Source organism: Budorcas taxicolor, chromosome 19 (genome assembly GCF_023091745.1).
Source record: "Budorcas taxicolor isolate Tak-1 chromosome 19, Takin1.1, whole genome shotgun sequence".
NCBI classification, from domain to species: Eukaryota; Metazoa; Chordata; class Mammalia; order Artiodactyla; family Bovidae; genus Budorcas; species Budorcas taxicolor.
In genome coordinates, this window is record NC_068928.1 from 27,364,411 (window position 1) to 27,384,076 (window position 19,666).

Below are 19,666 nucleotides of genomic sequence, written 5' to 3' on the forward strand. Positions count from 1 at the left end.
GGCGGGAGGGAGCCAGGCGGGCCATGGCGGATGTCCCCGGGGCGCAGCGACCGGTTCCCGGCGGCGGCCCAGAGCCCCGGGACCCCCTGGACTGCTGGGCCTGCGCTGTGCTGGTCACGGCCCAGAATCTCCTGGTGGCCGCCTTCAACCTTCTCCTGTTGGCGCTGGTGCTGGGGACCATCCTGCTGCCTGCTGTCACCATGCTAGGCTTTGGCTTCCTCTGCCACTCCCAGGTGAGCATGAACCCGCGTCGTCGGGGAGGGGTGGCGGTGGGGTCTGTGGGCCGCAACCTCGCCGGGCCCGGGCTGTTTGGCTTGGGCCTCATGCTGCTTCTCCTCCCACAGTTCCTTCGCTCCCAGGCACCCCCTTGCACCGCGCACCTGCGGGACCCGGGCTTCACAGCCCTGCTGGTCACCGGATTCCTGCTCCTCGTGCCGCTGCTCGTGCTTGCCCTGGCCAGCTACCGCCGCCTCTGCCTGCGCCTCCGCCTGGCCGATTGCCTCGTGCCTTACAGCCGAGCCCTCTACCGGCGCCGGAGCAACCCGCAGCCACGGCCAGCCCGGTCCTCTCCAGGCCCCCAGGTTGCTCCAACCTCAGGAAAGGTCTGGGTCTGAGGACCCTCAAGTCAAGAACAACCCTGACGACTGCCTTCCCTCCAGGTCGGCCCAAGGACTTGAAGCTTACCCTGCCCTCACTCGTGCCTAAACCGGGTCCAGCATCCCCTTAGGGAACTGAACATCTGTGGACCCAATTCTGACGAAAATTTGCCACACCCTGAAAACCCACTTTCGTCTCACTACCCATATCTGAATCCTGAACATCTGGGCTGGACCCTGCATCCCCCCAGCCCCCTGTGAATAGACCTCGCTGGTGCGCTGGTGCTCTCCTTTTCCGGTGCTGCTCCTAGTATTTACGGACTGGGGGTCGGGGGGAGGGGTGGCGAGGTTGGAGGGGAAGGAGTCATCACACATCAATAAAGAATTAATGAACTGAACGCAGTCCTGGGATCCTGTGAACAGAGGGACGGCACAAACACTATCATTCCTGAAACGTGCCCCGGAGCAGGAAACAGCAAACCGGTGGGGGGCGGGGGTAGCTCTAGTTCGCAGGCCAGAGCATCCTCGTCTCCTGGCCTTCCCTTATCGCATTAGCCCGCTCTTCCTGGCCAGACCCCAGAGCTCTGTCCTTGACCCCAAAGGCACCTTCTCACCAATAGAGTGAAGGGGGCCCGGCCTCTGTCGCCTGCCCTGCTCCCCTTGGGGACCCAAGTCTTTTCTCTGACCCCAGTTTAAGAGGAACTCGGTGTTGCCAGGCCGGAGAGGGAAACAATGGGCTTTCCGGAGCAGGATGACACCCCCCCTCCCTTCCACAATTTTGGAGCAGCTGCGTGGGAGGGAAGACGGAGGGGCCCATCCTAGGGCCTGTGGATCTGAAGTTCAGCCTGTCCCCCATCCTGACCTCGAATGTGAGAGAACCTTTGGCAGTTCTGGACATTCAGGTTGTGGAAGGAGAGCTGAGTGCTCCCGATCTCATATAAGCTTGCTCTAGAAATGAGATGTGCAATCCCTGCCCCAGCATCCCAGCTACACACAGACACAGGTTACGGTCAGTTACAAGTTTAATGAGGACTGAAAGGCATGTGCGACAGGGCTCAGAGATAGGGAGGCCCCCCCAGGCTCTCTCTTTGCACCTCAATAGAAACGATGTGGTGTCCAGGTACCATGGCCAGACCCAAGACACGGGGTTCCCCGGCAGAGAAGGAATCTGGAAAGAAGAGTCAGCATTAGGGAGGCAGGACAGGGTCGGCCACGTCCCCTCTGAGCCACAACTTCTAGCCCCAGAAAATAGAGTGTGCGGCCAGGCACTTTAGGGGAAATGCCTTGCGTGAAGCTCCGCCGCATTCCCTGAGTGGAATGCGGCGGAGTGGGTGTGCATTCCCTGAGCACTAACCCGATGGCTTGAGGAACTCCTGCGCCGAGCCCAGGATAACATTGCAGTCACGGTCGGTGCAGAGGAAGCAACCGACCAGGGTCCGTCCATCTGTCATGCGAATGCGCATAGTCTTGTTGAGCAGCGCCTCCAGCTGCTGCCTAGCGCGCGCAGCCGGCGAGTCCTCCTCACGCTCCCCGTCAGAGTCCTGTGCGGGGGCGGAACATGCGCTCAGACCGCGCTGCCCGGCTGCAGCCCGCCTGCGGAACCACAGTTCCCGACAGCCTGCGGGGCGCTCACACGAAGCCCAGAGGCTGCCGGGACCTGCAGTTCCCCTTCCGTTCCCCCATCTTGCTCCCCGACAGCCCCTCAATCCCAGAACCCGAGCTAACCCCGGCGCTGGAGCTGCTTTGACGCCGGCTGCAACAGCCATTTTCCTCTCGTAGCAGCATCGTTGGTCCAGCTCCGGCCATTTGTTCCCGGGCCTCCTCCAAGCCCTTCAACTTCGTAAGAACCTTTTGAGTCCAGTGGTCTGAGATCTCGCGAGTGCTCCCGACCTATTTTCTTTCGCGAGATCACCTCGCCAGTTCTTCGACTCTTCGGCAACTGCAGAGATCTCGCGAGCTTCTCCTACCCCAATGCTGCAGCTCAAGGAAGCCAATTACGCCGGACGTATTAAGATATCGCGAGAATTTTTCAACTCTAGATTCTTACAGGTCTCACTGGAATTTAGCGACAGTTTCATAATTACACTCCTCCCCTTCTTTTTTTTTTTCTGCCTCGCGAGATAGTCTGCCCTAGAGTCCCTGTAGCCCAGACCACTGAATGAATTAAAACGCAGTGTTCTCTTTCCCTCGGACCTCCTGAGGACACAATTACTTGAACGCCGGAATCGGACTACGTTTCCCATGAGTACCCGCAGCCCACGCCCCTCTTTGCCTGTACCGCGTTTAATCTCAGTGGACGGTGGCCGGAAAGGAATAATGGTTTCCATGTCAGCGGATAAACGCGCTCGCCTTAGCTACCGGACGAGGGAGGATGCAGTAGTGCGTGCGTGCTGAAAAGCGAGGAAGCAACTAAAGTCAGTGAGCAATAGAGCAAGAGCTATGCCAAGCCGGGGCCTAGTGGCCGGGCCAAACTTTGAGTATTTTCAACGTCGCTATTTCACGCCGGCCGAGGTGGCCCAACATAACCAGCCGGAAGACCTCTGGGTGTCTTACCTGGGAAACGTGTACAACCTAACCCCGTTGGCACAGGAGTACAAGGGTAAGGGCCGCACTTTGGGCCAGCGTCGGGGGTGTGTTTGGTTCTTGGATGGCTAGCACTGACGGCGGCTGCTCCTTCCCAGGAGACTTGCTGTTGAAACCCATCGTGGAAGTGGCGGGCCAGGATATCAGCCACTGGTTTGATCCGAAAACCAGAGACGTGAGTTCTTCTGGAAACGGGTTGAGGGGAGGCGGCGCTGGAGGGTTGAAGAGGAAAAATAGAGGCCAACCAAAGCCCGAAATAGTGACTGCTCCCACCCTCCTCCCCTGCTTTAAAGATTCGCAAGCACATAGATCCGCTGACCGGTTCCCTGAGATACCGCACCCCCCGGGGCCGCTTTCTGCACGTGCCGCCTCAGCTACCCCGTTCGGACTGGGCCAATGATTTCGGGAAGCCTTGGTGGCAAGGGTCGCGTTATGAGGTGGGGCGGCTGTCCTCCAAGACCCGGAATATCCGCATCATTAACACGCTCACGTCGCAAGAGCACACACTGGAGGTGAGAACCGGTGCCTGAGGGCAGGATAGAGGGAACTAAGAACCCCAGCAAAACTCCAAACAGCTCTGCAGGCCAGCAGCTCTCCACAGCCAATGGAAGCTGTTTTCTTCCCATTTAGGGGAAACCGAAGAAAGGTTACTTGGGTCCTGGGGGGTGGGAATTTGCGCCCAGGGCGACAGTTTGTACATCTTAGTGATGGTGGTCCTCAGAAGCTCTTTCGTGCTGTGTTTTTGTACAGCAGTTGCAAGTGTACTCTTATTAGTCTGCTTTATTGTGGGGATGAGGTCAGGGCAGTGACGTTTGGGCCATCTGTTTATTTGAAGTGGCTGCCACAAAGGCAGATAGGACTTGGGGGCCATTCATTGCATGCTGGAGCTTCAAGTTTATTTCCGGGACCCTGGAGTGCCTTAAGCTGCTGTATCTGCCAAGGGAAGCCTCTAACCCGGGCTCTGTCGCCTTTTGGGCTTCTGGCCTTTGCTTCGTGTGTGTGTGTGTGTGTGTTCCACCCAGAACTCTGGGGTGGGGTGCTTTTGTGTTCTCCAGGTGGGGGCCCTGGAATCGATGTGGGAAATACTACACCGCTATCTCCCCTATAATGCACATGCTGCCAGCTATACGTGGAAATATGACGGCAAGAACCTGAACATGGATTATACTCTGGAGGAGAATGGGATCCAGGATCAGCAGGAAGAATTTGATTATCTCAATATGGACAGTACACTTTACACACCTGCAGTACTGCTGTACTTCAATGATGACCTCACAGAACTATAGGACGGGATGTGTATGCTCCTGTAGACTCAAGACCGATTTGGAGTTTAGCACTTTCTGTGCCCTGGAGGAAAAGAGGTGGGGATGGGGAGGGGCGATGCCTGGACCTAGACCTTCTTTCCACTCTGGGAGCTGGCATGAAGTTCCCATGCCCTACTGAAGTGTAAACATCCTGTTCCTCAGGTTCATTAGCGTTTACTCTGAGAAAGCTAGGGAGAATGCTAGAAGTGGACTCATTTTTAGGAATGATACAAGAAAATAAAATATCTTAGATCAGGGAGATGTAGAAGAGGATAGTCAAATAGAGCTCAGGCAGAATTTTTCCATAGTAAGAGAAAGGAAAGTTCTACATAGGGATCAGGGATGGAAGAACTTTTCTGGCAATGATGGAAATGGCATGGCTGCAGGAAGATGGGATTTACAAAGACAGGAAGAGGAGATGTCTGCCACTGGCCACACAAAACTGGTTAGTCTTTCTTCTGAATAGTATTTGGCAGCTGAAACTGAAGAGGAAGAGGGGAAGTGAATGGTCACCAGGTAATTCAGGCCAAATATTATGCTATATATGCTCATTTAATATAACTACCCATAAGACAGATATCATTCCCACTGTTCTACAGATAAATCTTCTGAAGCTTAGCAAGAAGCTTAATGGCACAGAAGGTACACTAGTTCACAACCAGAATGTAAATGCAGGTCTTCCCAATTCCAAAGTCCGTGTTCTTTTCAATATGAAGAGAATATGTCAATGTCCCAGCTTACTGCATAATGGGAACCTATAGGCCTATTGTGTAGTCAGCCATGGTGTGGTTTTGTTTGTTGGAGTTATTGCCTCTGGAAGGGAGTTAGCAGCGTTCTTCTGTGGCAGAGAGGACACAGGGAAGGCTAAGTGTCAGCTAAATAACAGCTGTTGAGGCTACTTCATGGTTAAACCCACAGCAAACCTTTCCTCTGACGTTTCTGAGGCACAGAGGTGGGTATACACTGACTCCAAAAAACGAGAGTGGGAAAGGGCCACTGGATAGGCCACTTTGGATGGGGTACAAAAAGGAAGCATCAGCATGTATATTCATGAAGGGCCTGTGCCTCTGACAGGAAGGTGAGGAAGACGGGGTTGGCCTTGCCAGATGGTGACTCTGCAAGAAGGGGCTTGACAGGGGTGATGCAAAGAGAGAAGCTAACTAAGTCAACTAAGCTAACTAAGTTCTCAAAAGAGAACAACCATGAAGGGCAGTGGCCAGATTTAGTCCCCTATGACCTAAGCAGGGAAGGGGAAATGAGAATAACAGGTGAATTTCTTGACAGTTTCAGGCAAAAAAGCAGGGAGATGTTAGTGCATCTTCCTGGAAGGTGGCCCCTAGGAGTCAGTGGGTGGGCTGCACAGGAGCATGCTGAGGGGCTGATTAGGAACGGCATGGATAGAGGTGGGGATGTCTGTGTCCCCCTTTGGCTTCAGCAGTGTCTGAATTCACTGTGAGACAACTTCCATTCAGTCCCATGTAATGACAGAATCCATGAATTATCTGAATCATTTTGACGTTTCATCAGCTCTGCAGCTGTTTCATGTATATCTTGTTTGCTCAGTTAAACCCCTAACTATTTGAGAACCAAAACTATGCTGTTGCTCTAGCCTTGGCCTTAGGGCCTGTGCCTATGGATCTGCCCAAACTTACCCCTCTGCCCAAATTTCCTACTTCAGTACCTTTTGCCAGACACACATCCCCGTCCTCACACACAGTCACTCTCCAAGCAGATTATATCACCTAAATATCCCTGGGATCCATCTGCTTTTCTCAAAGCTGTCATTACTTCTGGTCTGGAATGCTTCCTAACCAGTCCTCCCATATGCACTTCTGTCCTCCCTGGTGGCTCAGTGGTAAAGAATCCACCTGCCAGTGAAGGAGACGCAGATCGATTCCTGGATTGGGAAGATCCTCTGAAGAAGAAAATAGCATCCCACTCCAGTATTCTTGCCTGGAGAATCCCATGGACAGAGGAGCCTGACAGGCTGCAGTCCATGGGGTTGCAAAGAGTCAGACACGACTTAATGACTTAAACAGCCTCCACACAGAGCAGAGTGAGCTCTGAAAAACAAACCTAAACATCTAACTTTCCTCCTGCAGGTATCTCAGGGGCTTCCAGTTGCTTCTGGAATAAAATCCTAAATCCAAAGACCTTGCATAAATCAGCCTCTACCTGGCATCATCCCATCTTCATTCCCTACCTCCCAGTCACACTGGCTGGCTTTCTGTTCACTATACGCCTTTCTGCCTCAGAGCTGGCACACAGGCTGTTCTCCCTGCTTGCAACACTCTTCTATTTCCCACCTTGCTAAGTGTTTCTTCCTCACAGTGACCTTGTCTGATTTCTCCATGTAGGTCAAGACTTTCTGTTAAATCTTCTCTTAGCACCAGGCCTATTTCAGAGTGCTTATTACAATAGTAATGTTAACATTAGGACATAATTGGCTGGCTGGCTGCTAGATTGTAAGCTCACAAGGGCAGATAGCACGTCTGTCTTGTTCACTGCTGTATTCCCAGTGTTGGGCACACAGTTGATGCGCAATAAATTTTGATGAATGAACTTAAATGTTAAGTGATTTTCTCTGCCTGTAATAGCTAGTGGATGGATGCTGTGTCCTGGGGGGCAAGATGGGACCAAGAAATAGGATGTCTGGGTCCTGAACTGTAATCTCTATCCACTGGTTTCTTTCCTTGCTTGCCATAGATCCAAGACCAAAAGTTACTCCATAGTTCTTGCCATCACAGAGATTTTGGGGGGCAATCGACCTGTCTTTTCTCTATATGGCCACCAGGTGGCTGTAGTCACCTATAGAGTGAAGGGAGAAGGGGCCTGGATGAGGAAAAACACTTCCAACTTCTGAACAGGTTAGGATTAAAGGTGGCCCATGGAAATGCATAGGTGGGAGGAAAGGATCAGAAAAAAAGAGAAAACAACATGGCCACTATTCTGTTAGCATTAGGTTTGTTCCTGCTTTTAATTTTTTTCATAAGCACATGCCAGAAAAGGAGTGTAGTTTGAGAAATAAAACTCATGGGATAAGCCATGAAGGGGGTCAGATTACAGGAGTGGGTGTGTACAGGGTGAGACACAGAACTATGGAAGGGATAAAGATCACAAATTTTTCAGATAATAGAGTATGTTCTTTTATTCTTAGTGGGTTTTGTTTTGTTTGTATAAAGCTTTCTACTGGGTACTACCTTGGTTCTCTAGATATCCAAGACTGGATATTTGCATGAAGAGTATGTAAATAATGCCTGTTCCTAAAACCTAGATTCTAAATAGAACATGAATGTAGGCTTCAGGTCCTTCTGTGGGGGGGGGGGTCTCTCGTTTTGGAGGGAGGTGGGGTGGGGGTGGTATATTGAAAGAACAGTTTACTATCCTAAGTAGATCACTGCAGCTTCAAAGAATTCACCTGGTGAATATTTCCCACAAGCCTCAATCACTAGATGCACATATCCTTTGCAGGAAGTTTGCTCACTCAATGGGCTACAACATGCACACATGAAAAGATAAATGAATGGTAAAGGACAAAATTATGGCAAATCACCATTATTAGCCTGGGCCTGCAGAAATGATTTCTAAATATTGTGTGTATGTGTTTATGTCTGCATGTGCAGATGGGGATGTGTATTATTTTGGAGAAAAGTGTTGTAATTTCTATCTGAGTCTCAAAATGACCCAGCCCCTGACCCCGAAATAGTACACACACAAGCACAATCATAAAGACCCCAAAAGTAAAATATCAAAGGTGACAATACAATGTGGTCCCAGGATTCCTGTCACCTGCCTCAATGGTCTACTTCAACCTGATACAAGACAGTCTTTGAAATAAGATAGTAATAGGCCACGCTGAGTGGCATCACCTTCCTGCATGACAAACATAGGCCGCAGTTCCAGTCACCTACTGTTGCTTAAAACCATCCCCAAACTTAAGTGGCTTCAAACAACCACCATCATTTATTTTGCTGAGTCTGTAACTTGGGGAGGGTTCAGTGGGGACAGCTCATTTTCACTCCATAAGGTGTCAACTGGGTAGATTACTGGAAGCTGGATAATTCACTTTGAAAATGGCTCACTTGCAAACAGCTGGAAAGTTGATGCTATCTATGGGCTCTTCTCCATGAGGGCCCCTTCTCAGCTTGGGTGGGCTTCCTCAAGGCCCGGTAGCTCAGTTCCAAGAGCAAGTCTCCCAAGAGAACCAGGAGGAAGCTCAAGCACTTTTTATAACCTCACCTCAAATTCAAGGGGAAGGAACTAGGCCTCACTTCTCAGTGGGACGTGTCAAAGTCACACTGTAATAAAAACATGTTGGATGTGAGTTATTATTGTGACCATTTTTGGAAAATACAATTGACCACAGATGCCCTGGAGGCAAAAGGAGGGACATCCAGTCAGTCTTGGGTAGCAGTGGGGTGTTGAGTCTTTCTGAAACCAAAGTTGGAATCCTGGTTCCAACATCCACTTCTGCTGCTGCTGCTGCTGCTGCTAAGTCGCTTCAGTCGTGTCCGACTCTGTGCGACCCCAAAGATGGCAGACCACCAAGCTCCCCCATCCCTGGGATTCTCCAGGCAAGAATACTGGAGTGGGTTGCCATTTCCTTCTCCAATGCATGGAAGTGAAAAGTCAAAGTGAAGTCGCTCAGTCGTGTTCGACTCTTAGCAACCCTGTGGACTGCAGCCTACCAGGCTCCTCTGTCCATGGGATTTTCCAGGCAAGAGTACTGGAGTGGGGTGCCATTAACCCAGTACTGAACATCTGCTAAAATATCAGGCACAATACTGGACTCTGTGAATACACTAAATAGTAAGACGTAACTTCTGCCCTCAAGGAGCTTACAGGATAGAGGGAGATTCATAGAAGTTTGTGAACCTCTTAACCGCTCATCTTGCTTCCACTTGTACAAAGCAGCCAAGGGAAGTATTTTGTTTGTGTTTATTTTTTACTGGCATATACTTGATGCTTTTGAACTGTGGTGTTGGAGAAGACTCTTGAGAGTCCCTTGGACTGCAAGGAGATCCAACCAGTCCATCCTAAAGGAAATCAGTTCTAGATATTCATTTGAAGGACTGATGTTGAAGCTGAAACTCCAATACTCTGGCCACCATATGTGAAGAGCTGACTCATTTGAAAAGACCCTGATGCTGGGAAAGATTGAAGGCGGGAGGAGAAGGGGACAACAGAGGATGAGACGGTTGATGGCACCACCGACTCAATGGGCATGAGTTTGAGTAAACTCTGGGAGCTGGTGATGGACAGGGAGGCCTTGCATGCTGCAGTCCATGGGGTCGCAAAGAGTCGGACACGACCGAGTGACTGAACTGAGTAAAATGTGTGTCAGTTTCAGGTGTACAGCCAAGTGGATCAGTTACACATATACACATATCCACTCTTTACATTCTTTTCCCATATAGGTCATTACAGAATATTGAGTAGAGTTCCCTGTGCTACACAGTAGGTCCTTAGGGGGAAGCTTTTAAAGTTCCCCTGTTTAAAGTCTTCAAAGGCTTTAAATATAGGACAGACACCCTTACTGTTGTCCTCAAGGCCCTGCATGATCTGGCTCTTCCAGACTCTTCTTTTCTTAATTTTACATCTATCTTATTGAAGTATACTTGATTTACAACATTGTGTTAATTTCTACTACACAGCAAGTGATTCAGTTATATACACACAGAGATCATATGGACTGTAGCCCCCCAGGTTCCTCTGTCCATGAGATTCTCTAGGCAAGAATACTGGAGTGGGTTGCCATACTCTCCTCCAGGAGATCTTCCTGAGGGCCTGAACCCACATCTCTTATGTCTCCTGCACTGGCAAGCAGGTTCTTTACCACTAGTGCCACTTGGGAAGCCCCATATACATATCTATATATGTGTGTGTGTATATTCTTTTTCATTTTTTTCCATTTTGGTTTATTATAGGATACTGAACATAGTTCCCTGCACTATACAGTGGGACATTGTTCTTTGTCCATCCCATATATAATAGTTTGCATCTGCTAATCTGCATCCTTCCCCTGCCCCACCTCCCCCAGGTTCCTCTTATCAGTTTCTGACACTCCAAGCTCCTTTCTGCCAGGGCCTTCTAACATGCTGTTTCTCTGCATGAACACCACCCTCCACTCATCACTTGGCCAACAGCTGCCTTTAAAGTCTTTGCTTAAATGTCACTTTTTCAGAGAAGTCTTCCCTGGTCCCTTCAATTATATCAACTCTTTCATCACACCCTCTCAGGTTGCCATAAGACATCATAATTACAATGAAAGTATTTAGCGTAATTTGTTCTTTAATGTCCATATTCCTCTCTTTTTAGAGTATAAGCTCCAGGGAAACAGAGACATGATCAATATCCAGCACCCAGCCCCATGCTCAACCCAGAGCAGTTACCCAACATTCATAAAGTGAACACATATAATGTTACAAATACTACAAAAGGGCTAAGTATGAAATGCTTTAGGAGTATCTAATCCCAGTCTGGGGAGATCACGGAAGGCTTTTTGGAGAAGCATCATCTCCAGCTGAGACTGGAAGGACAAGGAGGAGGTAGCCAAGTGAAGAGGTGCGAGGGTAGGAGGAAGAATAGACAGCAGAGAGTGCGTCGTTTAGAGGTGAGGTTGTGTGGAGAGCTCAGAGGCAGAAGGAAGTGCAGAATGGTAAACCAAGAGGAGACCAACAAGAGACGGGAGGCCTCAAGAGGGTGGGCAAGAAGAGGCATTGAGACAGAACAGGTCCTGTGAGACTCTGTAAACCAGATTTTTTGTTTTTGTTTTTCTTGAGATATGGTTCACATACTATAAAATTCACCCTTTCAAGCATACAAGTTGGAGTTAAGGGTTTTATAAGGAGACTGTCATGATCAGAACTGCATTTTTGAAAAGGTGACTTGACTACAATGTCAAGGGAGAATGGATGGGAGAGGAGAAAAAGAACAAAGTGGAGACAGGGAGACAGTGCTGTTACAGCAGTCCAGGGAAGAGAGGGAAGGTGGCTGGCATGAAGTTCGTGGCCGTGGAGGTCAGAGAAGATGAACTCAAGAGAGAATTGCACAACCCAGGATTTTATTGGGAGGGGTCTGAGGCAGGGGGAGGAGTCAAGGATGACACCCAAGTTTCTGGCCTGGGTGACCAAGAGTATATGAGTCCAATGAAAGATGAGGGAAATGATTGGAAGGAGAGTTTCATGGGGAAGGAAGATGGTGCGTTTTTAGTTAGCTGTCTGAAGTAACTCTGGAGCATGGAAATAACAGATATCCAGATCTTACCAGGTATGTGGTATGAGATCCTGAATAGAGTTAAATTATCAGCAGTAACTATTACCAAAGTCAAAGATGAAATCACTTCAAGAATAAAGTGTGATCTACATGGAAGGCTTGGGAGAAACAGTATCTAAGGGCGAGGACGAGAAGAAACTCAGAAGGATGAGCCGAAGTGGTTAAAAGAGACCCTGGAAAATGGTGCTGGTGAAGCCAAAGAGAGTATTTGAGAAGAGAGAACACTCAACAGTGTGAAACGTCACACAGTCAAGTAAGGTGAGGACTTGAGCGTCCACAGATTTAGCAACAGCGAAACAGTGGTGCCTTAGAGAAGATGATAGATGGATGAGGCATCAATGAGGTCTTCACAGAATTCCAGCTGTAGACGAAGGAGCTTTCTGGCTTCTTAACTACACACAATATCCTTCATTTAGGTTCCATTTCTTCAATCACAAAACATGAACAAAAGAAGTAGAGATGCACTAAGGACAACAGGCATAAACCAGGTTATAATCACTTAAAGAGAAGTTACCTTATACTGTTGTTGAGAAGATTAAATATGATAAGGTATGGGGAAATGCCTAGCAGTATAAAAGGTCCTTTATAAAAGGACACTCAAGATTCTTCGTTTTCTTTCCCTTTCCTTATGTGATCCATTCCTTATTTACTAATGAATGCTTTCCTTGGGATTTCCTGAGATTGGACATTATTTAGCATCCAGGTAACATCTGTCATGATTGGAAAATTAGTAGACCATGTCTGTGACTAACTGGTTTCCAACCTAACAACAGTGTTTGTGCCTCCATTAGGAGAACTGCTGCTGCTGCTGCTGTAAGTCACTTCAGTCATGTCCGACTCTGTGTGACCCCATAGACGGCAGCCAACCAGGCTCCCCCGTCCCTGGGATTCTCCAGGCAAGAACACTGGAGTGGGTTGCCATTTCCTTCTCCAATGCATGAAAGTGAAAAGTCAAAGTGAAGTCGCTCAGTCGTGTCCGACTCTTAGCGACCCCATGGACTACAGCCTACCAGGCTCCTCCGTCCATGGGATTTTTCAGGCAAGAGTACTGGAGTGGGGTGCCACTGCCTTCTCTGAGGAGAACTGAGCATAGTAAAATGTGGTTTGTTTCACATGACACCAGAACTGAGCTTATTTAAATAAAGCAGAGGAAAAGTGAGGAAATGGAGCCACCTGTTGGGAACAGGAATAATTAAAGTCAGCCCTTTGCTCCTTCAATTTAAGGTGCTGCTCATAACCCAGGTCGTGAAACCTCACACCTTACAAGCATCTTAAGTGGATCTCTCTGAAGTGAGAAATGGCTAATAGTACATGTGATTGTTTAGAATACTAGCTACCTATTACCAAATGCCTATGTAAGCCAATGCCTTGTGTAAGTTAACTCACTGATCTCCGCTGCAGCCTGGTGAAGCAAGCACTTACATCCCTGCTTGACAGATAAGGGAGCTGAGACGTGTGGGATAAGCTGCTTCCCCAGGGTCACTGTTAGTAAGTGGCAGAATTTAATTTCAGATGCTACCTGAACCCAGAGCTCAAACTCTTCCTTACTTGGCTATGGAACACCTATTAGGAGTTGTACGGTTTTGGAACATGGCATTTTTTAAAAATTAATTTTATTAATCACATCCAGTTTACTCTGAAATTAAAATTACTCTTCCTATCCAGAGAGCTAGGTGGTGAAAGGGCCTATGAGCAGGCAAAGGAGCAGGAGGACAGCTTGGGGCTCTGCAGGAAAGGTGTCAGGGCGGTTCTGCTCAAACAGCCAGGGCTTAACAACGGATGGAAAGTGAGGCATCCTCGCTGGCCTGTCAATGAGAAACTATCAAGAAATTGTTAAAAAGGCATTGTGAAAGGGGAAAAGATGTTTAGTTTTTGCTATTTTGTATAGAATTGTTATATTCAGTTTCCATCATAGTGATCAATCAAAGCAGGTCTAAAAGAAAATGGAAGGGAATTCCCTGGCTGTCCAGTGGTTGGAACTCTGCGCTTTCACTGCCAAGGGAGCAGGTTTGATCCCTTGATGAGGGACTAAGATCCTGCAAGTGGCACAGCAAGGTCAGAAACTGGCAGAAGAAGATAAAAGTTTGGAGATAAATCTTCCTTTTTTTTTTTTCTGCCAGGAGTGCAGAGTCCCAACCGCTGGACTGCCAGGAAAGTCCTTTCCTTTTCTTCCAAGGTATCCCTTTTGCTTAATGAAGAGCAAAGAAAAGGTTTTAGGTAAAAGGCAGCAATAGAAGGATGAGCAGATGTGGGATCCTAGACTCACACAGATCACAAAAGCTCTTTTAAGAAGCAGGTGTTCAAGTTAAGAACGCAGAATTTTCCTCTTAATTTGGGTTGTTGGTTATCTTATGAAAGCAAGTTTTCAAAGAGAGGCTGGGCAGAGGGTTGGAAAATGAGCAGGCAAGTAAGGTAGACCATTTGAGTGTAGAGAATTCTTTCAGGAAGTGTGGCTATGAGTGGGCATAGTAGTGAGGTAGGGTGGCAGCTAAAGGGTCCAGAGTGTCTCTTTTAAAGTTAGTTGAGATTTGAATACATTTAAATGTGGTTGGGGGGAACTTCTGTGGTGGCCCAGTGGCCCAGCCTCCATATGCCCAATGCAGGGGGCTGGGTTTAATCCCTGGTCAGATAACTAGATCCCACATGCCACAACTGAGACCCAGCACAGCCAAATAAATATTTTAAAAACCTATATTGTTAAGAGAAAGAAAATAAATATGGTTGGCAAGGAGCAAGTAGAATGGGAGACAAAGGAGAGTTAGGGGATCACTGTTAATCATTACAGCTGGGAAGGCGGCAAGGCTGGGAGCCCAAGTGTAGGTATTAGCTTTGGACAGAACAGGAAGGAGGAAAGGACGAATATGAATACAGCTAAATAATAGTTTTAGTGTCAGTATTTCAAGGGAGTTCTCATCTGATGATCTGTCTCCCAGAAGTATATGAGGATATGGTGGAGCTGATTAGGACAAAATGGAAGAATTCAGGTGTTACAGGGTCTCATGGGTCCAAGAATAGTGAATAGAAGAGACAGCTGGAAGGATAGAAAGCTGCAGCCAAAGTAAGAGGCTTGAATTTAATATTTCAGAAGAAGTACTATTTTTTTCAGAAGGGGTAAGAATTTACTAGTTTCTAGAGGTGGGAGAGAAAAGTGGAATGGCGAGAAAGATCTCTAGATAGGATATCAAGGGCAGGATGGAGCCAGGGGTCAGTCTTCAATAAAAGAGGAAAGCAGATGACAGCCAGGGAGAGAAGTGGAGGGGTCTAACAGTCAGACTACTGGAGCCTTAAAGAAACAGGGGCTTTGCACAAAAGATGGGTGAATCTGGAAACAACCTTGGAGAGAAAGAATTAGATTCCTTCGGATACAAGATCTGTGTTGCTGTTCAGTCACTAAGTCATGACAAACTCTCTGTGACCCCAAGGATTGCAGCAGCCAGGCTTCCCTGTCCTTCACTATCTCCTAGAGTTTGCTCAAACTCATGTCCATTGAGTCAGTGATGTACAACCTCTGAACCCAGGTTTATTTTCCATATTACTGTGTTTTAAACTAACTTTTTAGGACTACCAAACTTTATGAACGAATGTTTGATACTATCTCCTATTCTCTTTCCATGTATTTTTAAAATTAAATTTTAAAACAAATTAAAAAATTTTTTTCTGTAATGCATATAGAATATGTGTTGTTTACAGAAAATTCCAGGTAGACGAACATAAAGATATAAAACAAAAATCACTTATTCCTATCACTCAGCAGGAACGAGTATTAACATCTTAACCACTTCCTTCCAATATTTTCCTACACAGTCATGACTATACTACATACATGACTTTATATTGTTTTATGCAATTAACATTAGATTATAAGCATTTGCTCATGTAATCCTGTCATTGTGGCAAAAGGTTAAAAATTAGTAAATCTTAGTGAAAAGTAAGTGGATATTCATTGTACTCCAACTTTTCTGTTGGTTTGAAGTTTTTCAAAATTAAGAAGTTACAGGTGGGAGGAGGGATAAATTAGGAATTTGGGATTAACAGATACACAGTACTATATATAAAACAGATTAACAACAAGGACCTACTGTATATAGCACAGGGAACTATATTCAATGTCTTATAATAATAACCTATAATGGAAAATAATCTGAAAAAGAATATATATATCTATTTATAACTGAATCACTTTGCTGTACACCTGAATGTATTAGGCTTTTTGTTTATATATTTTGTGGGATCTTAGTTCCCCATCCAAGGATCAAACTGGTGCCCCCAACATTGAAAACCTGGAGTCTTAACTACTGGACTGCCAGCAAAGTTCTTACTGTATACCTGAAACACTGTAAATCAACTATACTTAAATTAATAAGAAAAAAGTTACAGTTGAGAACGGAACTAATCATAGAGAAAAAGCAAGTGAATGATAGCATAAAATTCAGGACCCTGGTAGGTAGGGTAGGGTAGGAAAGGAAGACTGCTATGAGGCTCTGAAGATATTTCTAACGTGGACTTCCCTGGTGGTTTGGTGGTTAAAAATCCACCTTCCAATGCAGGAGACCTGGGTTTGATCAGGGAACTTAGAACCCCACATGCTGTGGGGCAACTAAACCTGTAAGCCTCAACTACTGAGCACATTCCCCAGTGAAAGATCCTACATGCTACAACTAAGACCTGACACAGCCAAATAAATAAATACACAAATATTTTAAAAATAAAGACATTACTAATGCTATATTTATTAAACTAATACTGGATACATGTGTTCATTTTAACATTCCCTGTGGCTGATATATGTGATACATACTCTTTTGAACCTGTGAAATAGTTCTCAGTAATACATGTATTTTTAAAATTAAAAACCTATCATGAACTTACTACTCTAGATAGATGAGGTCCACATACTACCTGCTAAATACTTTCGTACTCAACTTAAAACTGCTCTTCCTCCTCTCTGCCATATAAATCTTAGTTATCTTTTGGGGCCTACTTCAAGTACAACTACATCTGAAAATCCTTCCCTCCCTAAGAGCTCTTTTCTCTGAACTTTATTTTTACTACCACATATCCTTAATTAACTTTTTTGTGTGTTTATGTCTGACCTCAAATGGTTCTCTTCCATCCTCCTAACTAATCCCTTGGTCACTAAAATTTTTCAAGTTGCTTTAAAAGATGCACAATGAGAAAATGTTTCCCTTCCCAGGGGTAATGACTACAGTTTCTTGTATATTCCTCTAGGAATATTCGATGAAAATTCACATTTTTTTCCTTTTCATCAATGGTACCATATTATATATGTTCTTCTATAACTTTCTTTTCTACCCTTAATATTTTAGTTTTTAAACTAGAACCTCACTGTTGTTCTCCAAAGTCTAATTACGTTGCACACACTGATTATATTTGTTTCCACACTTTTCTCTTTAAAGAGATGAGCGGGAAATGATTTCTTTAGAGAAATCACACTACTTTCTGTCCCATTTGGCTTCATTTATTAATCATTGAAAGTGAAGCGTTAGTCTCTTAGTCATGTAGGATTCTGCAATCCCATGGACTGTAGCCCACCAAGCTCCTTTACCACAGAATTCTCCAGGCAAGAATACTGGAGTGTGTTCCCATTAGGCTACATAAATTTGTTTACACAAGTAACAAATGATACGTTCTCATTGTAAAAATTCAAAATTATCAATAAAGCTAAATATCTTGACTATTATTTCCTAAAAGTAACCACTGAGACCAATTTTGTATGTACATGTCCAGAATTTTTTAAAGGAATTTATATACATGTAAATGTATCTCTTGAAACACATAGTATTGCTTTTAGTTTCTCTGAATATAAATTAAATGATATCATAATGTTTATATTGTTTTATAGCATGTTTTCCATTCAACAATACAGTAAGGAATCTTACTATGTAGATGTAACTCATTTTTCTTGATTGCTGTGTAGTTATTCATTACTGTTGGAGATTTAGAGTGTTTCTAATTGTTTGCTATTACAAACAGTGTTGTAATGAACATCTTTGTACATTTCACCTCATGCACAAGTGTAATAATGGTTGTTTCTCTAGGGTTGTTTCTCTAGAGTTGTTTCTCTAGATGATAAGAGGTGGAACTCTGTATCAGAAAACATGTAAGTTTAGTAATGTACTTACAATTAAACTGACCATTGCCAGTTCTGTAGTAGAGCTGTTAAACAGATAATAAGGTAATAATTGTGACCATTAATTCTACATATTACTTCTTTAAAAAAACCCTAAAATATCCATTGACTTAGAAGTCATTTAGTAGACAGAAAAAAGAACAGCAGACTAGAAATTTTAAGATACAGCTTCAAGTTCTGCTTCTGTCCCTAACAACTAATTTGATCTTGGGCAATCCTTTCCTGGGCCCATTTCTGTACCTACAAAATTCAAGTGATATTTTGTAAAACACAGTACTTATACCACTGGTAGCATGCAGGTTGCCTTTATTTTTATGGACTTTTTAATGATTATTTATATTTTAAAATAAGTTGAGAAAATTATAATAACCCATCAAATCAAGGATTTATGGGATTATTTATTAATATAAAATTTACTTTTTAAAGACCATTTAAGTTAAAGAAAAGTGAATTGACTTAAAGAAAAACAGTATGCACATAACAGTATAGATAGCATGTAAATATGGCAAGTCATGACTATGATGTATGAAGGAATGAGATTTCTTTCTTCACAAAATCAAGAAGTTAGATTAAAGCAGTAGATCCCAGACTTTTAGATTACAGTGACCAGTAAAACATTAAAAAAAAAGTTAGTGATCAACATGGAATTGTTTTTTATTATGCTAAATAATGACATTAAGAGCAACAAAACCCAAACCATTATCCATCCATGTATATCCATCACCATTATCTCATAGAAAGATATTAAAAATCTTTTGTAACTATAAAAGCAGTACCTGTATGTTGAAAAATTTTCAAGTTGTATAGAAGCATAAAAATTCCTTTCCTTTCTCTTCTTCTCTCTCTGTAAAATCTATCATGGACATCCTTCTACACAGATCTACCTCATTTTTAGAAAAGACATTTTAAATAAATATAGTTAAATACATTAGAATGTATACACATATACACATATATTACAGATGTCACATATAAATATAGCATATTACCTATTTTATATAAATATAATAAATATATAATTGCAGAACAAAGGACAGGGCTTCCCAGGAAAGGACCAGTGGCAATCTTACTTAGCCATTTGGGAAACACTGGTTTGGATGACCTTCTATCAATTCCATGGTTAAGCCTAGAAAATCCTCAGCATTTACATGCCTTTCATTATTATCACTAACTTATATTTCAAAAGACAACTAGGAATCGCTTTAACATCTCGTTTGGTAGAAAAATCATAAGACTGCAAAGTGCTTTTTCAGCCCTTTGATCTGCTTGCTGCGTGAGTTCATGCCTCTGCTCTATCAATCATTCTCACTGGTTTCCTACATCAGAGTTGTAACTGGGCTCCATAGGTTTCAGGATCATATATGTGGTATTTTGTCTAGACACTGTTTTTCTGGGGAAAGGGTTTATAACTTTCTATGATACAAAAAAGGTTAGCAACTATAGCTCTGGCTGTTTCTAGCTTTTGCTTTAATCTTATTATTGGCTTCAGAGTCCCTTACAATCTTTTTCTTGTTCTTTCTTTTTTTTGCACCAATGGTGGGCATGTAATTTCTGGTTTGCATTTGACAACTGCACTCCTAAGTTTCTTGTTCTCACCTTAATGGTCTTTTCATTAAAAAAAAAAAAAAAAAAAAAAAAACTCTCCTACCAATTAGTCATATGGTATTTTAATTTTTTATTTTCTTTTTATTTTTTGAAGTACAGAAAGATAGAAAAAGGCAGAAAGTGGTGCCCACTCTGGAACTGACAGGCAGGGG

At 44.6% G+C, this 19,666-nt stretch overlaps 3 protein-coding genes across 4 annotated transcripts; 2 read left to right on the forward strand and 1 right to left on the reverse strand.

The window, feature by feature from the left end:
- Positions 1 to 19: 19 nt before the first annotated feature.
- On the forward strand, positions 20 to 960 carry TMEM88 (transmembrane protein 88). Its single transcript, XM_052657513.1, has 2 exons — positions 20 to 233; positions 345 to 960. Exons 1-2 carry the CDS (start codon positions 24 to 26, stop codon positions 612 to 614), a joined length of 480 nt encoding a protein of 159 aa, XP_052513473.1. The 5' UTR covers positions 20 to 23; the 3' UTR covers positions 615 to 960.
- Positions 961 to 1,600: 640 nt separating this feature from the next.
- On the reverse strand, positions 1,601 to 2,712 carry NAA38 (N-alpha-acetyltransferase 38, NatC auxiliary subunit). Of its 2 annotated transcripts, XM_052657059.1 has the most exons (3): positions 2,322 to 2,616; positions 1,951 to 2,137; positions 1,601 to 1,764 (listed from the first exon to the last, which is right to left on the reverse strand). In XM_052657059.1, the coding sequence occupies exons 1-3, from the start codon at positions 2,400 to 2,402 to the stop codon at positions 1,652 to 1,654; spliced, it is 381 nt and encodes a 126-aa protein (XP_052513019.1). In that variant the 5' UTR covers positions 2,403 to 2,616; the 3' UTR covers positions 1,601 to 1,651. The 2 variants fall into 2 exon arrangements, with proteins under 2 accessions (XP_052513019.1, XP_052513018.1); XM_052657058.1 differs by having other exon boundaries at positions 1,951 to 2,712.
- Positions 2,713 to 3,035: 323 nt separating this feature from the next.
- LOC128064392 (cytochrome b5 domain-containing protein 1) lies at positions 3,036 to 4,465 on the forward strand. The gene is made up of 4 exons (XM_052657057.1): positions 3,036 to 3,195; positions 3,278 to 3,354; positions 3,473 to 3,691; positions 4,235 to 4,465. The coding sequence occupies exons 1-4, from the start codon at positions 3,036 to 3,038 to the stop codon at positions 4,463 to 4,465; spliced, it is 687 nt and encodes a 228-aa protein (XP_052513017.1).
- The last annotated feature ends 15,201 nt before the right edge of the window (positions 4,466 to 19,666 follow it).